Genomic DNA, 12,342 nt, shown 5'->3' with positions numbered 1-12,342 from the left:
ACACCAAACAAAGTGTGAGGTTCCATTAAAAGAGCCAGAAACATGAAATTCTGGAACATCAGTGCTCATCACTATGATGTCTAAAGTCATCTTCATGTTCTAGCAGCCATGAAGAGACTCAAAAGCTTAATATTTTAGATCTCACTAACTTGAATAAGAGTACAGGCTGAAATAAAATAGGAAAAAAAAAAAAATCTAAGTAACACCTGCGAGGTCTTTCTCTCATTACCAAAGAGCTACAGCTTAAAGGTACAGTGATGAAAAATAGTGACATTAGCCAAATGAAGCCAAGTTAAATTTCCAGACACAAACAATTACTGTAAGACTTTTTAACTTGCCAACCAACAAAAAAAACATTAGAAAACAGGAAAAGAACTGGTGCTGATAGAGAAAATTTAGAATAAAAAAAGTTAGGATTACTTCAGTACGGCATGAAATACAAACCAGAGTTTTGCCTAGATTTCTAGCAGCAACAGTGACCTTGAACATAAGGCAAAGACAAAACAGCAAAGTGGAACAAATGCATACAAGTAAAAATTATCAAAACAAAACTTTAAAAAATTAGCACACTGTTTTTGAGATCAAATAATTTTCATCTTAAAATAATACAGGAACAGTTTCACCAAATCACAGATTTTATCAGATTCTCTTGTTATAAACTAGGTGTGGATCAGGTGGAGATGACAAAGACTACCATGAGATATCATCACACATATAATGAATGTCCATGCTTACAGTAAATGTGATGTAATAGATAAAAGACAAGTATTAATGTCACAGTAGGCTTGCATTACTGTGTACAGTTCTAGTGATTCAATGCCAATGAGTCCAAAGAATAGCTCAAGAGAAGGAATAGTGATGTGATGACAGCTTAGTGGTGTGATGAGAGCTTAGAAATTACACACAGGGAAGAGAACCATTTCAACTGAAGGACTGCTAACCGTTGGAATGGCAGGATTAAGAGACTCCCACCAGGACAGATGAGGATAAATACCTTGGATAGCTTTCCATTGCTGTTTGATCAGTTTGGGAATCTCGAACCACACCTTTATCATTTTAGGAACAGGCCTGGAGGATGTCATTGTTTTGATCACCAGAGAACAAGACTAAAACCCTGCTGAGACCCTTCTTGTTCCATACTTTAAAGGGATTTTATAGCAACTTTCTCAGTGAATGGAATGGGAAAATAAAAGCTACATTTAAAAAGGTACAAAGAAACTCACAGTGTAAAGTATCACGTACTACTAATTAAGTGTAACTTTTGACAGGGTAAAGTTAGTAATGATTTACAGTTGCTTCATCTTTTCAAAAATCTATCATGACATCTGCCAGCACAAACTTTTACAGGTGGTACTGCGTTCTCAGGGCTTAGACATGCTCCCCTTTTGCCCTAAGCAGTCAACTGCTTTCTCCTACACAAGACAGGGACACATAAAGGAAATAAGAAGATTAAAATCTGGTCCTTTTCCTTTTATGATTGCTTCCATCTAATCTAATCTAATCATAATTCTATGCAAAGTATTACCTATTTCTAATACTGTCATTTGCAAGTCTTTTAATGTTATAGATAAAACAACCTAGCAATTTCATTTTCAGTCACTGATTACAATTTTTCTTTTTCCCCCAGAAATTTAATTCTGTGAAAGAGATCATTGACTTCTACAAAAATGTTCCCATCACACTCATTGACGGAAAGGATAAATCAGGAATCCAGAGAGAACAATGCTACCTTACATATCCATTCAAGTCGTGCAAAAGATGTTTTCTGCCTTAACGTCACCAATTTGTTTGTATAAATGTAAATAGAACAATTATTTAAATGTCTCAAAAATCAGATCAGCCTTTTGAGTGAGGAGATCCCCATAATACTATGAAGCATACTAAATGCTCCACTAAAAAACTTCTCTCCAGCTGAGAATACAGATCTACTCCATTTTTTGATTCTTGTAATTTAACTTTGAGTATACAGTTGAAGTATATGCCATTGTATTAATTCACAGAAAAGCGTCAAGAGTGACTAGTCCTGATATCTTGACAATAATTGAGCAATTGCTTATTTTGCACTCTACCTTCTAACACAAGACGAAAACCAAAGTCAATCTTGCTTACCTAAATGTCACTGAAGCTCAGGTAGTAGCAAAATCTAATAAAGCATACTATGGTTATACAAAAAATACTCTTGCTTTTAAAAATACACATGAAATGCTATTTATCTAAGTGCTCAACTCTTTAACAATTTCATTCGGTGTGTGTATGTGTTTGCACAACAACAAGCTGTGCTCAGCAGCCACTGAAGTCAGTGGGTGTCAGCTGATGCTCATAGGTGTTGAAGCAGGTTATAAAGCTAGCTTTAATTATGTAAGTTCTATTATTTAACTAACACTTATTCTTTAGCTTAAGTAGCAGATATTTGTATTCTGTATCTAGGCCTTCAAACACGCTGTAGGACCATTATGCAACAGTCCCTTTGAATTCACACCGTGTGCAAATATAGAAATAAAAATAATGAGTAGGAACAGTAGATGTGCTTCAAACTCAGCAAGAAAACATGTTCCAGTGTGTATCAAAGAAAACAAGAAGGTAATACTTTTTCAGAAAAAAAATATGGTAATATTTATTCATATAATTTGAGTTTTGGAAGGCTTAACTAAATTCATTATAAATATGAAAGGCAAACTTGAGTATTTTTCTGCAAAGCATCCATAGTCTTCCTTTCTAAGCACACTCAGAAGTTTGACTAGGTAATTGGAATATACCAAGAAAGGAACCTCAGTTACTTTGTCTTTACAGAATAGGAACAATAATAAAAACATTCAAGCCCAAAACATGACATTCCAATCCAATTTATGACGTAGTATGTAGTGGCACAAACTAGCTCTAAAATAATTTAGCAGTTGGTTTTTACTTTCTTGCAAACTTTTTATTTCTCAATGCTGCATCAAAATGCAAGAGAACACTCATTATAATTTTTTCTCTCAAACCACTGAGACTGTTAAAATTGAAGGAAATTATTCTGACATGACATTATCTAATAATAAGAATGAAAATTAACAAAACAGAAGCTGCTAAGTAGAGTTTAGCAGAGCTCATTAAAAGGAAAAGAGGCATGACATAATCTGCTTTAAGAGTTTCATAGCCACCATACAATTTAACTTACAAAAGGTTTTCATGTTAAAAGAAAAAAAATTTTTTCTAAATTAAACCCATGAAAAAAACACATCTTAACAATTTAGATAGCAGATTATGGCAGTGACATACAAAGCTTTGCAGATGTTTACTAAAACAGTAAACTTGCTTACAAAAGACAAGCATTACTAGTATAATTAAACCACCTAGAGTTTATAAAGCTGAGCAGCAACACTTCCCCCATCCCCCCCAGTACAGCTTTCATGGGGAATGTTCTAATTTTGCCAGTGACAATTATTATGAAGCAAATTCAAAACTATTTATTTAGTAGCTTCTACAGAAACAAAATTAATTTAAACAGTAACCTGGACTGAAGGAATTAAAACAAAGGAAGAATTTTAACCATGGGTTTTTTTTCTTATGTTAAGAATTTCAGTATTTATTGTATGTGATATGCCAGAATTTTAAAATGGAAGCTATTTTCACAACTGAAAATGCAAATAGTACTGTTAGGTTTGGCATCAAAGTATATGAAGTGAAAAAAACCCCGCTAGTGTACCCATCTAAAAAAATATAATTCCATTTGAATACAAAATGAGAACTGTCATTTCATTATTATTGACAAAACAGACAAAAAGAAGTTTGTTCCATGGAATAGGCTAGTCTGATAGAAATGATACAAAAATTTTCCATGTGTGTATGATGAAAAAGATCTGACTTAAAGCACCAACTATCTGAAGGATTTTAACACTGTATTGCAAAATGATGGGAAAGCAATGCTTTAAAATATTTACATTTCAATGCAGATACGATACACACTTTATCAAAACAATGTATAATTTGCTGGAGTATATAAAAAAATATTCCCAGCTTAAACTGTTTACAAAAATGCACCAGTGAAAAGAGTTAGGGACTACCAGTTTTTCAAAAGTAGTCCCAGTTCAAACATAGAACACACATCCAGCATTACTCAGTATTGATCTTCTTATCTGTAAAAATGTAAGATGTGATTTTAATTGTAAATATGTGCTTCAATATAATTCAGATTTTAAAATGATATAAAATTGACAAGATGAAGAAAAACATCTATTGTTCATGTACAAAAACATTAGACTTCAGTGTCATCCATCCCTCTTCACTAAAAACTTGAAATTTGGCCCTAATTTAGGAAAGTGTTTAAGCAACTGAGCAATGTTTACACTGCACTGAAGTCAGTAGATACATGTTAGATGTACACTGTAACTAGGCACATGCTTGTATGAATTTAGGCCTACAAAAAATATATTCTAACATCTAAAATCTTAAGAAGAATGAAAGATTGCACTGAAAATCTGGTTCAACACTGTCAATGTAAAAGCTGTGCAGCATGGTTTTTCATTTTGAAAAATCTTCATCTCTAGCAAGTTCCCCCTGTAAATAAGCATTAACTCACTAACTAGAGTTCTAACGAAATGCCCAATTCTGCAAACGTGTTTCTATCAGGCTACACACACATGGTGTGAGGGTTTACATTTGGCTATTACATCCTTAGATTTCAGAACAGCCTTGACACTATAGAGAGGAAAGCTTCTCTCTCCTATTGCTCCAAGTCTGATGATGTCTCCGGCTCTGCCTGTCCCAAACAAAGATGGTACAGAAAGCTGACAGTGTTCTGCTAGCTCACATCTACGGAATACAGGCTAGGTAAAGACTAAGTACTAAACAAAATTTAACTTTTTAGTGCTATCTGACCTAGTGGGAATAACTCTGATCCCACAGATTCCTTGTTTACACCCTTGTATCTCCTCTGAAGTCAGCAGAATTGGTTTTGTTTCGCTGAAACAGTACTTGCATTTAAGTTTTACTTTTTATGCATGGTGCTTAACTTGCCACTAAAACCTATGATACACACTTGCTGTCCACAGAGGATCAAAGGTGCTTTTTAGTACACATATGCTCACTCTCTGAACCACCACGCTGTAATAAAGCAAACTAAACCCTGTTAAATTTACAAAGATCTCATTGTCTAAGATTTTAATCCATACAGACCTACCACAAACCAGTTACAGCACAGTATCCTAGCACAGAGAATGGTTAACTAGAAAGATGTTTGCATAGCAAATCTTTTTCAAATTTCTCCTATGGAACAGATGAAGTTGACCTCCAATACAAATTTCAAACATAAGAGTGCAAAGTAGTGCTTAATCCTCACTATCGGTTTCTCTGTATCTTTTTAACTCTGCTCTCCTTCCACTTCACTAACAGTAGAGACCTTTTGGCAAAATAAAGCAGTTATTTCAATCGTCCCTTCCAAGCAAGTTAGTGGCACTCGTTAAAAATAAGAGGGGAAACCTCCCCTAGTCTCTCAATGCTTTTTTGCTGGAAGAGAAAGAACATCCCAACCCTTGGTTGCCTCTATCAAGTGCCTCTGTCCATGACTTATCCATTCTTCTTGGTCCATATATACTCTTCCACAAAACCAACACTTAAACAGACACTGAAGTGTTTCAGCCGGTGAAGTTTCCACCACCTGGTAGTTGTTTTTATGGGTCTTTTTAAGTTTCATTTTTAGCATACTCTGCTTTTTTGCTTGGTTTCCTGTCTCAACATTCTGAAGAGTAAGACGCTTTCGGTAACGTTTGACACCAAGACAACTACTTGTCCTTTCTGACAGGACTACTTTCAGGACTTGACCTTTATACTTGTTGATAGTCTTCATGACATTAATTATCTCTGGTGAGTCAACATCAGGATGGTTTAGTACCACAACTGGCTGGTTACGACGAGGGCATTTTATCAACTGATTCGTTCTCAAAGGGACAAGCCGAAGACGTCTCGCCGTCAACAGATATGACATGTCAGAACTCGAACTGGTTTCTGACTGAGTTCTTGTTTTCCTCTTAGGAAGTTCCCTGAAGCTTGCTTGTTTTGCCTTATTTTTGGGACCTAGCTGACTTTTTGAATAGTGTTTGCTTTGCTTACTCACATCACTGCTTTTCTGAAACAGTACACCAGTTTGTTTGCTATTATTTTTAACACTTGCCTCTCGCTTTGGTCTTTGCCTGAGTGATACACTTCGGGACTCAGCAATCAGTTCACTCCGATTAGGCAAACATGGCAAATTACTGCTAAGTGTCTCAGAAACACTGATGGGAACCGGGCGAGGCAGAAACATTTCATTGCAATACATAGAAGGCTCTGATGTTTCGCTCCTGTTTTCTGTTCCGTTTGAGTTTTGACTGCTAGTAGCATTCAGTACTCTCAGCATTGTCCCTTTAGGGATAAACACTGGAGTAGCAACATGGGAATTTTTAGTTACCCTGCTTTTAGATGTTCTTGCAAATGTAAGCAACTGATCTTTACTGTGTTCTTCGCTACTAATCACACTGTTTCTACCATGCACTTGAGGCAAAGATGTAGACTGTTCAACTTCAGTGGCAGGAACAACTCTCTCACAGCTTGCTGAATTTTCTTGAGGGAAAAGCACCTTTTTACTAGAAGCTTGACATCTCAAAGGCATGGATTTCATGTTAGATTCAGCAGCAGACATGAGCTGAGCAATCTTTCTACAGAGCAATGTTGCTGACCTCTTATTGCATGTTGTGTTGTCCCATCTGACACCCTCTGGAACGTTTTCAGCCCCACCGCTAAGAGAAAATACAGACGAAATAACAGGTCCCTCAAAAGCGCTGCCTTTATTTTCCATCTTCTGCAGTTCTAATGATTCCAGAAGACGACTGTTCTTTTGACTATTGGTTTCAGCTCTCTTTACTTTGCTAAAGCCAAAAGTCATGTTCTTGCAAGGTGGAGTTTTAGTGACATTAAAGTTTTTTCCTGCTTCAGAAGATGTTACAGATTTTTTATCAAAACCCTTACCAGCTAAATGTGTTTCTGTAGAGCTGACTGGCAGACTCCTACATTCGTTGTCATCCCTCTTTAGAGGCAATGTATCCTTTTGTTCAAGGACTGCAGAAGAAGAATTTTTGCTCTTCTGAGCAGCCTCTACTGAAATGTTCTTGGAACTTTTATCTTCAGAAATAGCAGCATATTTTGGATGGGGTATATCCACACCTTCTTCATAACAATACAAGTCATAATGTAAGTTATTTTTTCCATCTACTTCCCACCTTGAGGATTTAAGATTATTTTTTTCAGTAGTATTCATCACCAGAGACGGAGAACAAAGTTCTATAACACCTGAATGGACATCAATACCTTTCACCAAATGAAAGCATAATTTTGATGCATCTTCCCTCTGTACAGATACAGAGTTACAGTCTGAGAGTTGAGAATCAGAAAAACAAAGACATTCAGAATTCTTGTCATATGTACTATCCAAATTAAGCTGGTTACTAACACTGGATAATTTGTCTACATTCACTTCCATGGTTAGTAACTCATTCTGAGACATAGACGATGGTTTTTTTCCTTCTGCAGATCGTTCTATACCTTGATTCTCAAGTTGCTCTTCGGCACCATTCACAGGTTTGTACGTTGCTTCTTTCATAGGAATTAGTTTAAGAACCAGCTGTTGTGCACCATTCACTATTTTAATCTCTACTATCTGAGCTAAACAGTTAGAAGGAACTACAAGTTCAGACGGTGCAATTACTGTTAAAGGCATCCCAGGTTGTAAAGGCTCCATTTTTGGAGAATAAACCTCAACTTCCACACTTTGATTCTCACATACACTTATTTCAGATGCCTCCAATATTGTTTTATCCTGGACTGATGCTGTGTTTACGCTACATTCTACATCATGAGACGAATAGACCGTTTTAGTTGCTTTACCTGGAATCTCACAAACCACACTTGCAGATGAATTTGAGAGTTCATTCTGAAAAGGAATTTTATCATATTTCTGCTTCTCATATAAAGTGCTTGGACTCGGCTTCTTTTGCTTGTGGTTTATGGTGGTATTTGACAGCCGTTTTGTGGGTGTTTCATGTACTCTTCTCGTATGTTTTACTATATAGTCATGTCTAACAGCACCATATTCACAGTATTCACACTGATACGGAAAAGTTCCAGTGTGTTTCACCAAATGTCTCTGGAATTCTCCTTTGGTGTAGGATACGTAACTGCAGTGGGAACAAATAAATTTAATTTCTTCATGTTGACCTATATGCTTTTTATACTGCAAAGGATCCTTTGTTGAAAATCTACATTTATCACAATAGTATTTACCTGGCAGAAAGTTTTTAACTTTAAATGCTTTCTGGGTTTTACTTGGGGATTTTTTTTCACTTTTTTCAAAGTCTACAGCATTGGCACCCTCAGGAACAAAATGAAAAGCTGGTGGTGTAATATGACTGCACTTCTTGCAGATGAAATTTTTGTCTTCAGTCCACCCAAGCTTCTTATGCTTTTCTATATCTTGCATTGAAATTTTCTGAACGTTTCTGCATTTTATGCAGCTTATCAGTGACAACTTACTGTTCTCAGCCTCAGTCCCTTGGTAACAGCAGTTTTGGTCATCATCCCCTTTTGATGGATTTGTTTTATCCTCAGAAGATTGCTTCGGGGATGTAGTTAAGGAATTATTTTTATCATTAACTTGGCCAGGGTACAATCTTGGTAAAAGTTCCCTCATTTTCAACTGCATTTCAGAAGACGTGACTCTGCATCAGTTTTGTCAAACACAGTAGCAGCAAACAGAATATTTTCTTGATATTAGTCTTGTGTATGCTGCTTATCAATCAATCCTTCAGGCCACCAATCTGCAGAATATACACGTTGGAGGAAATGGTGCTCAAGCAACTGCATCCATATTATATTCCATGTTCTTAATTTTATTCAATCAACTTGCAGCACTAAAGAATAAAAAGCAGAAGATTAAGTCAGTTATGATTCACTGATCACTAAAATACAATGAACTAAGAATTGAACTATTAGTGGACTACAGCTGAATTACAGAGTCCAAGTCTACTGTGAATATACCACTGATTGTATTCTGCACATATAACCATTAACTCTAAGCAAAACATACCAAATCAAATAATCTTTTAACATTTGCTCTTATTCAAAATGTTCATAAATTCATAAAATTATCTGCTATGCATCAAAACCTAAAGAGTTCATGCTATTTCTTCCATGTCATGAAAAATTTTACATTTAAGAAATGTATTTAAAAGCCTAACAAGAAAGATACTTGGTAACAAAACTGAGCAGCAGAATATGATTTTGGTTCATATACAGCCCTTAACTCAGGAAAAGATATTATGAAACACTGCAAGTGCCACTCAGTTGTGAATCCCAGCAGGAAAAAGGACAGTGACTACAATGGTTACGAGAAACACATAACGATGAGTTTGTTTTTAAATATAAGGATTTTTAAGTTAGCATGGAAATTCTTGAAGTACAGAAGGAAGTTCTTTTCTAATCAGTGCCAATGTTTCAGATCCAAGGAGTCTTGAACACTAATTCGCAACAAGATGCGGTTTATATTTCACATGTTCTCAAAGTAATAGAGTCAAAACAATCTGTGGCTGCAAAATTAATTACTTTCACTTCTATTAATATCACAGTGTAATCACTTCTATGTAAGTGGACAAGCATATAAATAATTCACTCCATCCTGATAATACAGAAAGTGTCAATCAAAATAAAAAATGCAACAGAAGGCAGAAGGCAAACAGTAATATCAGTGTAAAACCACCATGTTAACTTCTGCAGTATGTTTGGCCCCACAGGTTCCAGCGCTCTTACTGTCTCTTTTCTATATTTAACATGCACAAGATCTCAGCCTTTAAGCTTTTGCCAAGACTATGAGACCACTCTTATTTGGAAAATAAACAACTAAATTAGCCTTTTGAGACATACATAAAACAAAGTCCAAAGCTAACAGCAACAAGTAAAATCTACTTGACATCTTTCTTACTCAAACATTCTTACTTACAGGCATACTGTTGCACAGATCTGCATTCATGTATAGACCCTATTTCATAAGGTTACTTTTAGATTCCTTTAGATTTCAATATATCCTACAGAAGGCTTCTGCTTCTGAAATCCAATTCCTCTCCAAGTCTATCCACAGAGAGCAGGGCCTGATTTAGGCTCCAAAAGCTCAGTGCCGAGATCACCTAGGTAGCATCCTATTACAATAATCCTACATGAATGAGGAAAACTTTACCCAAGGTACATCTCCACATTGGCTTGACAAGAGTAAGCATCTGATCCAGAAAGTTTTTCTTGCATCTCCCTGTGCTCCATCTGCCAATATCCCTAACTGCTACAGGAATGCTGCCCTAAAGATGGGGCTCTGCAAAGAACAATATACTGATATAACCTCAAACAACAGTAAAAGTTAGAAAAATGGTTAGGGACAATATAATGGGCTTTTCACTCCTTAGCAGATGGATGGCTGCACACCAGTAAAATTCCTCAGTAAGTAGTTCTTCGGACTGTAGTAATCTCATCTCATTGCAATGCAGACAACTGTACAACCCTGTGTGAAAAACCTCTATACCCCGATGTGAAAAACAAATCAACGGCAGTTTCCCAGGAAGGAGGAAAGTATACATGACTACTGCATCATGATCTTAAGATTTTTTTTTTTAAGCATTTCTAATGTTGGTAACATTATGCCCTCTATTATCCAGATTCTAAAGAGGAAAGAAAAACAAATATTTATGGTAGTCTCAGATGGACTATTCTCCCCCTGCTAATATCACTTCTTAGACTTAAGATGAACCTTGTTGACACACAAGTGTGATGGTAGGCCTATGTCCAGGAGATCCACTATTTTATTTCAGGAGAAAGGTAATAAGAGATCTTGATAAGCTCAAGATCCAGACCAAAGATGCTTTGAAGATTTCTATACAACTTTAAGAAAGAACTAAAATTGCATTTGAAATTAATTTAGATCGGTATTTGCTTTTTGCTGTTAACAGCTATCCATTGATACTGAAACTGCTCTCCATATGAGCTGACCAAAAGACAAGCATAGAGCACTTTATGCCATTGACATCCTTGACCACAAAAAACAGTATTAAAAACACAGTGTGTTTTCTTATTTTTTTTTTTTTTAACACTGTAAACGCCACCTTACGGGACAACATGAAAAAAGGATCCACCACCTTTAAAGAGCAAGAAAGTACAAGAAACATACTGTCAAATGTTTTAAGAATGCTTCAATCTACCAGGCAGATCTGGGCTGCTCAGTCCAAGAGGACACTAGAAAAATTTGACAGAGATGATTCAAAGAACAGGCTTTTAATCCTTCTGAACTTTCCTAACTCAAAAATCCTTATATATGAAAGTAAAAAAAAAAAAAAAAAGGTATATAACCCCAAAACCAAGCTGTCATTCAGACCTGTGACAAATACCATGTTGACAGAATCCAGGTTTCCCTAATTACTGCAACTGCATTTCAGACCTGCAGTGGGTTGATCCTAGCCAGCAGCCAAGCAGCCACTTGCTGGCTCCCCACCACTCCCTGAGTAGGAAGGGGAATGAACTGGAGAAAGTGCAAGAAAGCTTATGGGTTGGGACAAAGGCAGTTTAATAGGTGAAGCAAAGAGGTGGGGAGGTGATGCACCTTCCACAAGCAGACCGATGCCCAGCCAGTCTCCAAGCAACAGCCACCTTGGAAGCCAACCCCTCTCTCCCCTTCTTCTTCCTCTACTTCCAGTTTTCATTGCTGAGCATGACATTATATGGCATGGACTATCTCCTTAACTGATTCTGACCAGCCGTCCCAGCAGTGTGCCCTCCCAATCTCTTGCCCACCCCATGCCTACTCACTGCAGCGGAGGCAGAGGGGGTGGGGGGGAGAAAACCTTGACATTGTGCAAACACTGTTCAGCAACAATCAAAACACTGGTGAATTAACACTGTTTTAGCCACAGATCCAAAACACAGCACCATACAGGCTGCTATGAAGAAATTTAACTCCATCCCAGCCAGACCCAGTACAGGGTGAAAAAGAACTGAATAACCAGGTGATACTGAAGTGACACTGCTATTGTCTCCCTGGCTATTTTTGCACCAGTCTTTCCTGAATGCTAAATAGTTAACAAGAAAAGTTTTGATGCAAACAGGCCTGCTTTATCATTATTTTGGATAAAACAAGTCCCAAAGTACATTGTAATTTCATTCTAATATTTGAAAAAATGATTTGCTTTTCCTGATTACTTCAGAAAAACAAGACCAATGTACACAGAGAGGTGGTGCAATCCAGCATCCACTCACTCCATACCAGGAAAGGGGTGGGCGGGGGGGTGGTATGGGGGGAGG

General features: G+C 36.8%; 1 protein-coding gene across 1 annotated transcript in view; it reads right to left on the bottom strand.

Annotated features, from left to right (window-relative positions):
• Positions 1-3,589: 3,589 nt before the first annotated feature.
• ZNF518B (zinc finger protein 518B) overlaps positions 3,590-12,342 on the bottom strand; it is an 11,646-nt gene continuing 2,893 nt past the window's right edge. Inside the window, exon 2 of the mRNA XM_010576799.1 lies at positions 3,590-8,918. Within this exon, the coding sequence (XP_010575101.1) occupies positions 5,471-8,710 (3,240 nt within the window). The 5' untranslated portion in view covers positions 8,711-8,918 and the 3' untranslated portion in view covers positions 3,590-5,470. The remainder of the gene's footprint in view (positions 8,919-12,342) is intronic.

This window comes from Haliaeetus leucocephalus, unplaced genomic scaffold, assembly GCF_000737465.1.
Source record: "Haliaeetus leucocephalus isolate CR32 unplaced genomic scaffold, Haliaeetus_leucocephalus-4.0 Scaffold545, whole genome shotgun sequence".
In the NCBI taxonomy this organism is placed as follows: Eukaryota; Metazoa; Chordata; class Aves; order Accipitriformes; family Accipitridae; genus Haliaeetus; species Haliaeetus leucocephalus.
The sequence above is the reverse complement of the archived record's forward strand: the minus strand, read 5'-3'. Positions and strand labels throughout refer to the sequence as shown.